The sequence below is a fragment of the Gopherus flavomarginatus genome, chromosome 6 (genome assembly GCF_025201925.1).
Source record: "Gopherus flavomarginatus isolate rGopFla2 chromosome 6, rGopFla2.mat.asm, whole genome shotgun sequence".
Classification (NCBI taxonomy): Eukaryota; Metazoa; Chordata; order Testudines; family Testudinidae; genus Gopherus; species Gopherus flavomarginatus.
This window is the reverse complement of record NC_066622.1, coordinates 98,243,447-98,258,914: the sequence shown is the minus strand read 5'-3', so window position 1 is coordinate 98,258,914 and position 15,468 is coordinate 98,243,447. Positions and strand designations below refer to the sequence as shown.

The window sequence follows — 15,468 nt, the reverse complement described above, 5'->3', positions numbered from 1 at the left end:
GGGTAGCTTTCATATCAGGATGGCTGCTTATGCAAACATATGGTGTTCATGCTTCTTATTTTTCAGGTAAAGTACATTGGGAGGATGGGAAAGTCTCTGGGACAGTATACAGCGGGGAAGAGAAACTCACTCACCTGCTAGTGAAGGTAAATAAGTGTTCAAGAGGTATAATTTATGTGTGATTCACACACATACATTTGTGGGATGAATATCCATAAACACCTTCATTCCCTATTTATAATTCCTATTTATCTTGTCTTGGAAGATGGTAGAACAAAGAACATTGGTCTGAAGCTAAAGGAAAAGATTGGGATAGATATGGCTGAAGGAAGGAGAGTCATAGCGAAACGTGTGTCATGGAATAGATATCCAAAGGCTGTGGCTGTCAAAGGACTGTCACTGTAGATATTCAAGAACAGATTGGGTAAAACATTTGGAATGATAAAGCAAGTAACAAATTACAAGGGAATGGGTAAACTGACACTGGCTGACTGCACCTTGAATCTGGCCTGCAGCTACCTATTCCAGGACTAGGCTTCTGTGGACATTCTGACTGGGACAGCCTGTTGAGCTGGGCCGTGCAGCCAAGGCAAATGAACACTTGTAACAAACTGTATAATGCAGGCAATATTCAGATGGTAGTAAAATCAGAAGGCTGGCTTGCTTCATCCAAGTTCCTGTTGTGTCATAGCCAGGAACTTCTCTCCTTGGGAAGATTGAAAGAGTTCTAAACCGCCCAAAGACCTGTTTAGTTGCCTAGGTCAGAAATTATTCTCCCAGGAAGAAAGAACGTCCTTCCCTTAGTCAGCCCTCTTCTGGAGGTAGCCTTTTTAGTAAATGAAATGAGCTCCATTTGGATACTTAACCCAGTGTTTGATTCCTATTTCCTGTTAATTTTCCTTGCTTTCAGGTGCTTGAATGTATAAACCCCATCACAGCTTTTCTTCAGGAAATCTTGCTAAATTCTTTGGTTCTAGATAGGTGGACACTTGTTCTGTATTTTGGCTGATCATGCTGTCACTGACTTCAGTAGAATTGGTTCTGGCGAGTGGACAGCAGAATCAGGTCTGCAGTAGCTTTTGCTTGTCATGTAAAGCTATGGCTGCAAAATACTTTGGTATTAAGTGGTAGCTTTTGAGAACACTTTTGATGCATATCAGGTGGACAGTCTCACTCAGGGCCGGCTCTAGCAGTTTCGCCGCCCCAAGCACGGCGGCACGCCGCGGGAGGCGCTCTGCCGCTCACTGGTCCCACAGCTCCGGTGGACCTCCTGCAGGCTTCCCTGCGGGGGGTCCGGTGGTCCCGTGGCTCCGGTGAATTTCCCGCAGGCGTGCCTGCGGATGCTCCACTGGAGCCGTGGGACCAGCGGACGCTCCGTAGGCGCGCCTGTGGGAGGTCCACCGGAGCCGCCTGCCGCCCTCCCGACAACCGGCAGAGCGCCCCCCCCGTGGTGTGCTACCCCAAGCACACGCTTGGCGCTCTGTGACCTGGGGCCGGCCCTGGTCTTACTGCTTCTAAGAGTTTGTTTTCCCAGCTGAACCATCTGCCTATAGTTACTCCAGAATTCTCCTGTGGCCACAAACTTGTCTGTTACTGTTGTAGATCTCGTTCTAAAGTTAATTATTCAAACAAATGTATCAACTATTTCTTGTACTAATGAGAATTTTAGTTGCTCGTTTTTTTTTTTTAAAGAATAAAAGCTGGTACTTGTATAAGTTCATCTTGTAAAGCAGCCATTTGTTTTCTTTAAATAGGGGTAAGCTGAGAACAGGTGTATTTGCACCTTTATAACTTATTTAAACAACATTTGTTACTGAAATAGGCCATTCCTCATGTCATTGTTGCATAATCATACCACAGGCCAGATGTGCCCTAGGGCAATTCTGGAGTTAACCACAGTGGGTAGACCGTGTGAGTGTCTCCATCACATCTGTAGCTTCAGTTACTTGTAGAAACTCCTACTACATCTAAAGTCTGCACAACACTGCTTTGGGTTGCCTAAGACTTGCTGCTGCTGATGCTCCTTGCTACTGTGGCTGAAAACAGCTCATTGAATTAGCTCACTTGTAATGCTGTCTGTATTGCCACCTTTGATTATTCCCGTTGCAGAACTTGTTAAACAATAACCCAGATCTTGTTCTGCAATATATCGGTGTAAGACAGACTTGCTCCTTTCTTTCTGAAGGTTTATGAGGAGTTTGCATGGAGTAATCCCCTTCATCCAGATGTATTCCCAGGCCTGAGGAAGATGGAAGCGGAAGTGGTGAGGATGGCCTGCACACTCTTCAATGGGGGACCTAATTCCTGTGGAGTAGTAAGTAATCTAGAAGCTAAATCAGAGCACCCCTTAAACATATGAACTTTCCTAATTTGACTCTGCACACTTCCTTTTCTACTAGCTGTGCTAAGATTATTCCTGTATATCGTGTTAGGCTTTTTCTACACTAAAAAGAATTCTGCCAGTATAAACTGAGTCTCCATTAGGAGGCTTTTCCAGTGTAGCTATATCAGCAAATTCTTTCATCAGTACAGTTTTATACCAGTTCCCGGAAAGAGGGAAGTTACTCTGGCATAGCCACATAACTGTCTTAATGGGCATATGTCTTCTGACATTGCTATACTGGCAAAACATTGTAAGCGTAGACCAGGCCTTAGATGGGGGAAGGGACACAACCGACTCTAAAATGTAACTGGCTTGGGGTGGTGTGTTTGAGGGCGGGTAGGTTTTCTTTAATTTTGCTCTAATCTAGAAATCTATCAGCAGGCCAAAACTAGGATTGCAAACAATTCCGGCTGGTTGGCTTGGAGACCACTAAGAAGCAGTCGAGGGTATTAAATAGCTTTGATCAACAGGGTGTGGTACATATTGTCCTTGTCCCAACTTGTAAGCTGTCTGAACAAGTTAGCTTGCATGGTTTTGAAGCTCACAGGCACTGAAATTAACAATTCGAAAGCATTGACTGAATTAGTTGCTTGCAAAACAAGTTTTAGTCCATGTCCCTCATTTCATACTTTCTAAACATTCACACTTTTTGTTGTATTAACAAATGGATCCTTTCCATAAAAATACAACACATATTTTCTTACGCTCCTCTTGTCTCAAAGTTAGATTGTAAGCTTCTCAGGGCAGGGACTGTTTGTTTGTTTTGTTTGTTTATTTATTCATTTGTGTTTGTGCAGTGCCGAGCACAGTGGCATCTAGTCAATAATTGACGTCTCTTGGCACTACTGCAATACAAGTAAGAAGTTGGCGGTGTTTGTAAGTTGTAGAGAACTTATTCTATTGTGGGCAAGGTACTGGTGGCAAATCATAAATTAATTTGTTAGAACCTGCCACACAATTGCTGCTGGTGACTGTGCTGGTATACTATATGGCCAGTTGAAGGTGTTCTTTTTTTTTTTTAATCTTTGTGTCTGAAAGACATGTACCCCCCACCTCTTATCAATACTGACTTGTAGTTGCATAGAACATTGACTAAATGTTCAGGAGGGTAGCTTGGATCACACCAATGTCCCTCTACAGTTGTGGTTTTAATTGGTCTCTAATTTAATAGTTGTCATGTACTTAGCAGAATTTTGCAAACTTCTCTCGCATTTGGAGAACTTCACTCACAAAATGTCAACACCTAAAATGGTTAGGTTTTTGTTTTGTTTTTTAATTGTTCATGATAGCTTTAAGAAGTGTCTAGCTTTTGGTCTAAATGCTATTATGTAAATGAAAATACAAGTCACATATAAGGTACACCAGATGCTTCTCTCTTTGTAACTAGAAAATAAATTATAAAAATGACATTAAGCCCCTCAAATACCCCCTAATTAAAATACCAGCACATGTCCTTCCCTCTTCACTAAAGCCTGAGTAATTAAATGGGCCTTGCAGCGTGCCCTGAAGCTCTGCAAATTGGGGTATAAGACATAAGCCCTGCTGAGGTTCAAGCAGAAGCCTAAGCAGAGCACTCAGGGAAGTGTTAAATTTGGTGTGGAAATTACATACTGCCTCGTTGGACAGTTACCCAATATGCAAGGCCAGTGGAAGAGTTGAAGGGGTTAGCCAGTAACTAATAAAATTGACCTCACCCTGTAATTAACTTTCTGAAACTAGCCTTGCAGGTATTGAGTTCCCCCAATGTACAAGACAGGTGCTTTTGAAACAGCAGATTTCAAAAATGGAACTAGCAGTTTGTGACTAAGGGACCCCTTGGTGCCTCACGATCCTCGGGAAGTGTCACAGAGCTAAAGGAAGGCCCCGGAGAGGTGATGTGGAGGCCAGATGTTGTTTTGAGCACATAGTGTGACAGACTGTCTCAAAGGGTCAGAAGTGGGTCATAATTTCAGAACAGTAACTTCTAGGTAAGGTTTTGTACCTAAATATTTCATCAAGATTTCTGATGGCTCAAATAGTCATTCCAGAGAGTTGTGCCAACCAGTTAAAGGAATATTTCTTCGAAGACTTTTCAGACTTGCATGTTTTCCCCCCACCTTCTGTTGTTCAGATTAACACCTAAAATCACTGTCTCTGAAGGGCCAGGAAAAAGCATTTTTATCTGTGCCTTCACGTTGTTTCTTCATGTATTTGACACTACTGACCTTGTATGGGGCAGTCAGCTTTCCCTCTGTGTGGCTCTTTCAAACTTTAAAAGAGAAATATTTGAGGCGGGGTCTGAGGCAACAAAATGAGGCAGACCATCAACAGCTGTTGTGCTTGAATCTACTTCTGTGATTATTTTTTTTTTTAAACAAACTTGAGTAGTCTGAAAGTTGTTGTCCCTTTTTAATGTATAAAGTCTCTGATTAACTTTTATTCTACCTACAGTCTTGTAGTTTAAAATATACATTTGCTCCTGAAATTGTTGGCCATAATTGCTGTTTTTGAGACATATAGTCTGGCCATGTCTGGAGACATTACTGTCTGGTTTCTTTTGCTCTGGATGAGGTGACCACTGTTGTTACTAATCAGAAGTTGGGAATTGGGACTGCTAATACAATTTCAGTGATGCCCCCTCAGGTGGAGCATGTTGGATAAACATAGTAAAAATTCAGTGGCCGGGGAATATATAGGAAAAAGTTTTTATTTCTGTAACTGCTTTCCACTGTGGTCAAATTGATTTCGTTGTTACTCTAAGAAATAAGAAATCCTGAGAGAAATCCAGTTCTAATCATGTATGACTACTTGCAGCACTTTCAATGATACTGATGCTTTGGACAAGTGTAAAAACAAAATTGAGTAAATTATCAGTGTAGCGAATGTTAAATTAGATGCACAACTTTCATTATTTATGGGAGTTGCCTTCATTCTGGACACATTCCTAAAACTGTTCCCCTGATGTTTAAATACTACTATTGCTAATCCTTTGTAGTTTTCAACTCACCTTTTCCCCCCCTGAATTACTTTTTAAGATGATGCTCATCTTTCTGGAAATATTTCAGGCTAGTCTTTTCTAACAGGAAAACATGTTTCCAGTTTTTTCTTAATCAGTTCTCTTTTTTGCGGCCCTTAATTTTAGGGGGCAGTAACAAGACACTCCAGATGGAGGCTTACAATCAGTTCTGAATCATGTAATGTTCACTGCATAGTCTAGGGATTTCTTTCTCCTATGATACTGGGTTGGATTCTCAATGGCAAGCTTTCTCTTTTTGTAGAAGTCCTTCTGAGAATGTTTATGGATTTCCCCTGTAATTCCAGTGAAGAGGGGTTTTTCCATGTAACTTCAGTTAATGAATTTCCTTCCTCCCTCTCCCCCCCGTCCCCCGTTGGTCAGCAAAATCCATGACATTTTAAAGACTAACACTTGGTTTGAGTGCAGTGTCATTGAGGAGAGTGGAACACTTGTAAAAAAACAAAACCAAACCCTCTCCATTCATGTTTCTCCACGTGCCCACCCTGTCCTCAGCTGGAGAGAAGCAGTCAACCCGGAGCTCTTTTGCTGACTTCTGTGTGCACGTTTTTGCTACCATAAAGTCCTGGTGTTTTTTCCCTTTAAAGCTTTGCCTGTGTCTTTAAGTTATTTGCGTAAAGTATGTACATGAGGCAGAAAGAGGAAAGAAAATGAGTCACCCCTGTATCTTCTCTAAAACTTGGCATGTTTGTTCGTTCTACCATTCTCTCCAAATTCCAGTACTTTGAACTTTTGTCAGGTAGCTAGCTTCACACTGGAAATCGGCTTTTAAAAGTGAAATGTGAGCACCATTCTTGTGAACCTATCTAAGACTTGCCCTTTTACGGTTCTGTGGGGTTTTATCTACCAATGATGAGACTGGATCACCTTGTGAGGCGTAAGTAGTGGGATGGACAGGAGGTTGGCTTGTAGCGGCCTTGTATGATGCTGCCACCATGGAATAGCTGTGCGCTGGATTTTGGTGTACATGCTTCCCCAGCAACAAACTACAATTTGTTGATATCATTCATGGGGCTAGTACAACCTGGAAAACCTTGAGGATTTTTTGTCAGCTTTGTCTCCCATCTCTAAAGATTTTATTTCCTAGTCAACAATTAAACTCTGGAATCCTCAATTCTGCGAAAGGCCTTAAGATAGTGGTCAGGTGGGTTTCTTCTTTTTAATGCAGAAGTAAATGGAAGAGGCATATGTTTAGGGTGGTGGGTCATAGTAACTTGTAAGGACCCATAAGCTTTTCTTCCCTTGAGAATGAGACAAAGATAGAATCTAACTCATGATGTTTAACCAATTTTCACTTTTAAACGCTAACTTCAGATGTATAAAGAGGTACTTTGAAGTTCTGAGGGAATTCATAAGGAAACAAATGACACATTTTAGAAAAGGTGGAAGGATTCTGTTCTTTCTTATCCTCCATTTCCCAAAACACACCTCTGTTCTTGATTTTTTTGCATGTGCTTTTCTGCACTGGTTTCTGAAACTAGAGTACTAGGGAAGGAAAAACACAAAAGCAGTGTCTGATTTTAATCCTTTCATATTGGACAACTTCTGTTACTGTTGACTTTCCTTTGGAGGAAGCAGAGAGAAATATCTAAGAAGGCTGTGAGCTGGTGCTGAATCACCCTGCACTGGCCAGTTGCCAAGCTCACCGCAGACAGTAGAGGAAGAGAGATCCTATGACATGATTCAGGTCTTGTGTACACAAGAAACAGTCTGCCAGTATAGCTATATACTGGCATATCCGCCTAGTGGAGGCACAGCTTATACCAGCAAAAGAGTGTTTTTGCTGATATAGTTTATAACGGTTCCCCAAACAAAATAAGATTTATTGGCAAAAGGACATTCTCACTGATATATCTGCATCAACACTAGGGCTTCTGCTGGTATAGCCATGTCAGTTAGGATCATAGAAAACCTTTAACATCCATATCTGACTATAGCTATGCTGACAGAAATCTTAAGGACTCTGCGGCCTGGCATGCTGGGTGCAACAAGCTAAACTTCACAGCAAATAGGTATCTGCTCAGTTTGTCAGTGGTGGTGTTGTGCCAAAGGTGAAGGAGAGGCTGAAGCAAGATTGGGAGTTCCTCAACGAAGCACCAGGACCTGGTAGTGTAAACCACTTAGCACCTAATAATATAAATGGAAGATTGTGGTAAATAAGTAGCAGAATGTAGGTGTTTCAATAAATAAGTCATGTTCATTGAAATACAACCAACTAATAATAAAGAGGAACAATTCTGTTAGTATAATACTACGTTTAAGTAGGGAGGTCTCCAAATGTGTCAGCAGTCCCCCGTCCTTCCCTCCGCCCCCCCCCAAATAAAAAAAAAAATGGGCTAAGGGGCTTTCAGAAGAATTTGGGAATGGCTGACGTGGCTTATGAAACAGCATGTTTATAATATTCCTGCCACCACCTGCTTGCTTAACAATAAACACAGCGGTTTCCCCCTCCCAATTTGAAGCTGTATTACCTCAAGCCTTTCGGTTGCTGCTTTTGCAAATTATGAAGAGCACATTTTGTCTTCAGATCCCTGGTGTGGATACTGCCTGAAGCAGCTGTTGCTGCTTGGCACGAAGAGCAGCAGGAATAAATACAGGGGGATTTTTTTTGTTTGTGACCTTTATTCGTGATATCTGTATGTGTTTAGTCACTGTCAAACATTCGCACTTCCACTTAGTTTTGCAGATGTTGCTTTTTGGGGTTTTGTAGCAGACCAGCAATACATCTTAAGGCATGAAAACATTGACTGTTACCTTTTTTTCTGATTTACCTTCCATTAGTGGTGCTTGGATTGGTAAGCAGGGCTGATGATCCAAAAATAAAGATCTTCGAAGGCAAATTGAATCCCCCCTTCACCTTAGCCCAGTTAACTGGAACCTTTAGGCCACCCCTGACCCAGGATAGCAGTGACCTTTGTATGCACCAGGCGGTCAGCAAATAATAGCTTACAGTCTAAGATGACTAATATGAAAATTAAATGGTTGGTTTTTCCCACAAGAGCACCCTGGAATGTTCTCTTTAAAGCTTTGTCTATGCTTTTTCTCTCTCATACTTATGCCTCTATGCTCCAAAGTTAATGGAGGCAGAATTAACTATATAGGTGGCTGTGGTTACACAACAATTACTTGTCTGTATTAAACACTTTTTCCCCATGTGATCACCTCTCTTTCTCCTTTGTAAATAACTGAAACACTCTAAAAAGCTCTTTGTGACATTGGTGTGCAGTGCTATGAAGACCAGAAGTCTGTAGGGTTGTTGTTGTATTGTGATCGAAGAAAGCACCACTCAGGTGCCTTATTGCTCTTTGTAGTTTCATTTGTGGTAAAACCATCTCTACCAACTTGTGAATGAGTGACCTATTCTGCCACCTGTCTTCAGAATGAAGACAACTTGTGTTTTAGATACACATTTTGTGTTGTCATGGTCCTCAAGCACTAGAAAGCTACTTTAATCTTTTCTTTGGTTTCCAGTTCACTTGTAGAACTGAGCCTTTCTTATGACGCTCTGGCCTGAAACCTCACTCAGATCATTGGCATGTTAACCTCTCAACTCCTCCCTTCCCCTCCCACCCCCATTTCTGCAAATGTACTTTGTTTCATTTGTTTCTTCTGTTCAAAATAGATGACCTCTGGTGGGACTGAGAGCATTTTGATGGCCTGTAAAGCCTACAGGGATCTAGCCTACGAGAGAGGAATCAAGCACCCAGAAATGTATGTAGCTACCTCCATGGCTTGTTTTTTTTTTTCAATGATTTGTCTGATTTTATTGTTCCTGAAAAATGATCACCTCCCAGCCCTGGCTTGGGGCAGGTGATATGCTTCACTCTTCACTCTCAGCCCTCGTCCAGACTAACCCGCAGCATCGGCGGGTTAAAATCGATTGCTCGGGGATCGATATATCGCGTCTAGTCTGGACGCGGTGTATCGATCCCCGAGCGCGCTTACATCGATTCCGGAACTCCATCAATCCGAACGGAGTTCCGGAATCGACGCGGAGAGCCGCGGACATCGATGCCGCGCCGTCCAGACTGGTGAGTACCTCGATTTTAGAAATTCGACTTCAGCTACGTTATTCTCGTAGCTGAAGTTGCGTATCTAAAATCGATTTTAATTCCTAGTCTGGACGTGGCCTTAATCTCTTACGTCCCCCTCCATTCATCTGTTAACTTTGAGGGCCAAACCTAGGACAAAAACCGAAACTGAAAGAAATAATGCAAAATAGTACATCAAGCTTTCAACAGTCTGAGGTGACGTTAACATGAACAGCATTGCTCATGATTCATCACTTCAAATTTGAATTTGAGTATATATGTTTGGGGGCATTGACACACTTGAATCTAAAATTAGAGATAGGTGAGAAGCATCTCCACTTTCAACCCCCAAAAGCTTTGCCAGTACCTAAATGCTCACCAACAAAACCCAGACCATTTCAGCTTTGGACCTCTCTGGAGCAGAGTTTAAAGGGTGTTGGAGTTTTGAGCTGGAATTTGAAAGACTATTGTATTGAGCACTACATCATCAGGCTCCAGTGATTTCTTCTTCATACTCTCTTTTAAAGCTCATGAAGCAACAGTAAGCGTTTCTTTGGTAAATTGCTTGTGGAGGAAATATTATAATAGAGATAAGAATAGTGTTCTTTTGTCTTATTCCAAATTTCTAAGCCTGAAGGAAGGAGCTCTCTTCCTAACATTGTTGCAGATTGCTAAACAACTGTGAAGCATCATGAATCCACGTTAATTAATCTTTGGTTAATCTTTTTGAGCCTTCAGTCACTGCCATCTATTGGACTTACTATAGATTGCATGTTACTTTCCTTTGGTGTACTTGCATCCCCACGTGTTTGTATTTTGATGTGATCCTGCAGAGCAAACCTCAGTGACATTGCACAATTTTCAACACTTTTTATAAACAGGACTTCATTTTGGAAGAGATAAGAGAACTTTAAAATAAAGAGCTGGAGAATTATGAGTTTTGTATTTACTTCATACAAGTCAATAAAAAGAGAAATAGTTTTTTTGAAGCAGTTTTCTCTAACTATCCCTTTAAAGTTTGAAGTGAATGGTGGAACATTGTATATTTTAGTTAGAAAAGCACAGGGCCTGTGTGCCCAAAATAATCTTTGGCCTGCATTTCCTGGTGGTTGTTGTTTTTTAAATCATGCCAATAGGCTGAGTATCCTGCCTGCAAGGGATAAGGTATAAAAATGCCTGCTGTATGAATTTTGGCTTGCACCTGGATAGGTATTCAAATTCAACCTTAACATTCCTTGGTTGAAGTATTGCCTTTCCTTCTTTTCAGACTGGTTCCATTGAGTGTTCATGCAGCATTCGATAAAGCAGCTCATTATTTTGAACTGAAGATTGTGCACATACCGTTGACCAAGACCATGCAAGTGGATGTTCAGGTATTGCTCTTAGACAGCACTAGACACCTCTTCTTCGGAAAGCTTTCAGCAGTGTTCCTGAAATAGCAGTGTTCTGCCTCTTGGGGATGGGCCGATAGAGATGGTGGTGATGAACAGTGCTTAACCGGAACAGCAAATAAAACTGCAGCAGAAATAATTGTTGTTGCATTCTACACTGGGTATGCTGTAAACAATTTAGATTTAAACTGTTTCTTTGACCTAGCACCTTAATTTAGAATTGAATATACTCCTTGTGTCTAGGCACTGCAGAAGCACTTTCAATTGGGTTTCAGACAAAATATTAGAGAACCTGGGATATAATCTTGAACTTGCAGGGGCTGGGTTAATGGACTTAATTGGTCTCCTACGTCTGTAATTGAAGTGCTGAGTGCGCTACTTCATTGCAACAGCTATGAAATGGAAGTGACAGTATACAGACTACTGTAGTGAGAGTTCTTACAGAAAGCAGAAATGAACACCCCATCTACAGCCTGTGCACAAAGCTCTTCCTATATACACTGTTCATAGGCTCTTGTGTTTTGGTTTATCTTAATCTAGTAGCTTCATTTTTTTGGAAGGGTGGAAATTGGAAACTGGTGTGTGATTATCTTCTCTCTTTAAACCTTCAGGCAATGAGAAGGGCAATTTCAAAGAACACTGCTATGCTGGCCTGTTCAGCTCCCCAGTTTCCCCATGGAGTTATGGACCCAATTGCGGAGGTGGCAAAGGTAGAGTGCCCCTTGAAATGTGGGGTTGGAAGGGAAGAGGGGTTAAATAAGACTTGAGTATCCTGGGCAAGTGTTTCCTTTGTAGAAAAGGATGTAAATGCAGAATTGTGACACTGCTGAATGAATCTGGTAGAAGGAGCAACAAGCTAGTGGGAAATATGGCAACTGTTTTGAAGCAGATCAGCTGCTAATCAACAGTGATGAGGTTGGGAAGCAGTTTGGGGCGGGGTGGAGAGTATCAGATTGTCAGGTTTTAGTGTAATTTATTACATATTCATTTACAACTTGCCCGAAGAGTGTAGGATTTAAGTATTTGAAATGACAACTGACCATTGTTGTAAAACTGGCTAGTCAATGTTGTTTAAAACTTGAGCTGTTTCAGACAGTGATATGTCATGCTGATGAGGATTCTTGCAAAACGGCAAATTTTAAATGCATGCTTCTGTCTTCAAAAATGGAATACACTGCCAGTCTCTTGTATCTTCCTTCTTCTGTTGCTGAAGATGCTTTATTGTCATAGGCTATTTCACAGTTGTTTGGCACTAGACTTCTTCACTGCAGGACCAAGTGTGGGGAGAGCAGCAGGAGGATTAGTTGGGGTGGAGGAGAAACAGTTTTATTTAAATAAATATGATTAGAAAACCACTGGGGGAGGGAAATCAAAGGGTTTAGAAATACCTTTAAGTGGGCTCATAGCTGAGTGGTGGGAGGAGAGAATATTAGATACATTTTTGATTTATATTGCACTTTATTTTTAGTGTTACAAATCAGGGGGACTCTAACTTTGTTTTTTTTAATGTGGACCATGCCTTAATAGTGTATCGTGGACACCACCTCCCATTCAAGTCACATTACATTCCTGTGTCAATAACAGGACATGTAATACATTTTTAGCAGTCTCATAATGGATTTTTAAATCTAGAAGCAAGAGAAACAACATCATATGGTCAGCCAGATCTTCTGGACCCCCCCACCAAGTGCTCTACTACTTGAGAATTGATGTAGTAATGCTTTCTGGACTGTTCTGGAGAGTCCAAACACTGTCTCAAATGTGAAATACCAAATTAACTCAACTGTCCCAAGAACGCTATTAAATTTATCTCTTTGGTTTTGCTTGAGAACCTCTTGTCTGTGTTTAGCTGGCACTGAAGTATAGAATCCCCTTCCATGTGGATGCCTGTCTGGGTGGTTTCCTCATTGCTTTCATGGAGAAGGCAGGATTTCCGCTACAGCATCCATTTGACTTCCGTGTGGAAGGTGTGACTAGCATTTCTGCAGATACCCACAAGGTGAGAAGGGGAAGCAGTTGGGGGCGTCTATCTAATTCAGTGGTATTGCTTGCACCAGATCCACTTTCTGTAGGAAATTATAGGAGACAGTTACTGTTTAAAAGTGGAGTAGCCAGGCCTGCCATAATGGACATCCAAGGAAGAGTTCTGATGTCAACCCTGTTTTTAGCATTCCTAAAGCACTTTGTATTACTTCCATTGCATTCCACTACAGTTGAGCTAAGAGGAGGATGTGGCAGAAATACAACAGGAATAAAATTGTGTGTGGCTGTGGGAACTGCCAGGGAACCAATGCACGTGCATGAGCACCTTGCTGGCGTTAGGGGTTGATTTCAGGCATCTGGAGTAACATTTTTCTGCCTGGGTGTGGTCCAATCATACTGTATTGCAACAGTATCTATTTAAACGTCCCGTTTTTCTTATGGGCCCAAATTCCAAAGCAGGTAAGAACATCTCAGATTCACTGCTGCAGTTCAGAAAAGATGTGCTTCATGATGGGTACAGTAAGTGTTGTTTAGTCCCCTTTTTAGCCCTGTTCCTTAACACACAAAGAAACCATCAATGAAGATAAAGAGAGGAAATTCTGTTTTATGCAGTATCTCATTATTCTGTGTACTTTGTGTTGAAGCTGGATTTAAACTCTTCTTTGTCCTCTGAAACTCTTCTTTGTCCATCGAGTACTTGTACTTAATATATTTTTCTATATTTATCTTCTCATATCTTGTAAATTCAACAGGTAGAACGAGAATGGACAATTTTATGACCCCATAATACTATAGCTGTGTACTAAATAAGAGGAAGATATAAAATCATGGTTCAGAGAATAAGTTGATTCCTTCCTGCTATGCTTTGGCATTTCTCCCCAGGTAGCCTGAGTGATTGGATCTCTGCCATAGCTTGTCAAAATTTTTCTGGTGCACCACTGTACCATAAAGTAGCATTGATATCCAGGAAAGGCAGGGGAAGGGGAGGTGTTAAAATGAACTATTTCTATATTTGGAAACTTCAGGACATGAGAAAGGGTGGGAATGTGGATGCCAGTGTTTATCTAATGTGAGCTTGCATTTATCTGTAGTCTTTTACCTGTGTACATGCTCATACATACTCTGCCTGTCGTGTGTCTCTTGCAGTATGGCTATGCCCCAAAAGGCTCTTCAGTGATATTGTACAGTGACAAGAAATACAGGCACTATCAATTCTTTGTTGCACCTGACTGGCAAGGGGGCATCTATGCCTCCCCCACCATTGCTGGCTCCAGGCCTGGTGGCATCATTGCAGCTTGCTGGGCAACCATGATGTACATGGGAGAAGACGGTTATGTTGAGGCTACTAAGAAGATCATTAGTACTGCACGGTTCATTGAATCAGGGTATATTTTTTGGCTTTATTTTTTGTCATTCCTCTCGACCCTTTCTGGAATTTGAACATAGAACCCCTCCCAAAGTTCTTTAGCTCCTACTCCCAGACTGAAGAAGCTAGAGCCCAAAGTCCAGTGTTACTCGATATGGTGTGGGCTTATCCAAACACCGATAAGTTCATGCAAAGGATGAGGGTGAGGAGGGGACCAGGTCTCTGATAGCAAAGTTAGCAATAATGCCTTGGTTCAAACACAGCCCTTTCCTGCAACTTACAGTTTGGGGTGGGAGGAGGGGAAAAGGTGTAGGAATTTCTACCAAACTGCTGTCCCTGAACCTTGCTTTGGGGGCATTGTCTTTTGTATCAGCCACTAGCTAATGGGTTATGAAATGTGAAACTTTCCACTCCACTGGTTGAAAGAAGGAGCAGCTGTTCTCTCTGAAGACAATCTTGGTGCTTTTTGACCCCAAAGGGCTTGTGCTCTTTGCTACCCCACTCTCTTCGCAGCCTCTATTTGTCTGAGTGCTTTTGATTGTTGGTCTCATAGCTTTCCTGAGGGGTTAGCTGCAACAGCAGCAGCCATGTAATTCTAGACAGTTTTGTTGCTACCATAGGATTTGTTCTGTTGCTTTTGGCAGAGCGATGAGCAGCAAGCACAGGCATTAAAGCTGTCTGTACACTTACAAGAGGAAAATAACAGTATCTTTGTTCAGCAGGTTGCTGTTAATCATTTGAGCTAAATTTTTTTAAATGAAAGGTTTAAATTTTTGAGAAATTAATGTCTTGCACCAGTAACCATCCCATGGGTGTCTATTGAGTGACCAAGTTGTTCCTGTCTCACCATAACATGTAACTTCCATAGTGAATTGGCTCCCCTGATAAGAAAGCTTGGGCAGGGGGAGGGAGGGAGAGAAATGTTTGCCCTTCAGTAAACATCGTAAATACACAAGTTCATTTTCCCCCACAAGAAGTGACAGGGAGATAGTCATCGTTATGTACCTGAGACTCTTGGGAAACATAATTGTTTTGGATGAGCGGGGTTTGGATAATCTTGGTTCTATTCTAGTGGATTTATTAGCAGCACTTGATAATGTAGATCACTAAATCTACCTTTTGTGGGCATAGGTTAAGTTTAGGCTAACAGGCTGTGTCCTAGTTACATACTGACTCCCTGAACCGTTACCCATTCCTGAGGGATTTGGTGCCATGGATACTATCTGTATCTTTCACTCTATGGCTTCAGCACTATGGAATTCCCTCCCTCTGGACCTGAGAAGGCCTACAAAATAGTTTTC

The 15,468-nt window shown here is 41.6% G+C and overlaps 1 protein-coding gene across 2 annotated transcripts in view; it reads left to right on the top strand.

Annotated features, from left to right (window-relative positions):
• Positions 1-15,468, top strand: part of SGPL1 (sphingosine-1-phosphate lyase 1) — a 52,889-nt gene that overhangs the window by 31,932 nt on the left and 5,489 nt on the right. For both annotated transcript variants that reach the window (XM_050959476.1, XM_050959475.1), the window contains exons 5-11: positions 67-146; positions 2,186-2,314; positions 9,019-9,107; positions 10,695-10,800; positions 11,430-11,528; positions 12,668-12,817; positions 13,948-14,186. In XM_050959476.1, the coding sequence (XP_050815433.1) occupies positions 67-146; positions 2,186-2,314; positions 9,019-9,107; positions 10,695-10,800; positions 11,430-11,528; positions 12,668-12,817; positions 13,948-14,186 (892 nt within the window). The remainder of the gene's footprint in view (positions 1-66; positions 147-2,185; positions 2,315-9,018; positions 9,108-10,694; positions 10,801-11,429; positions 11,529-12,667; positions 12,818-13,947; positions 14,187-15,468) is intronic.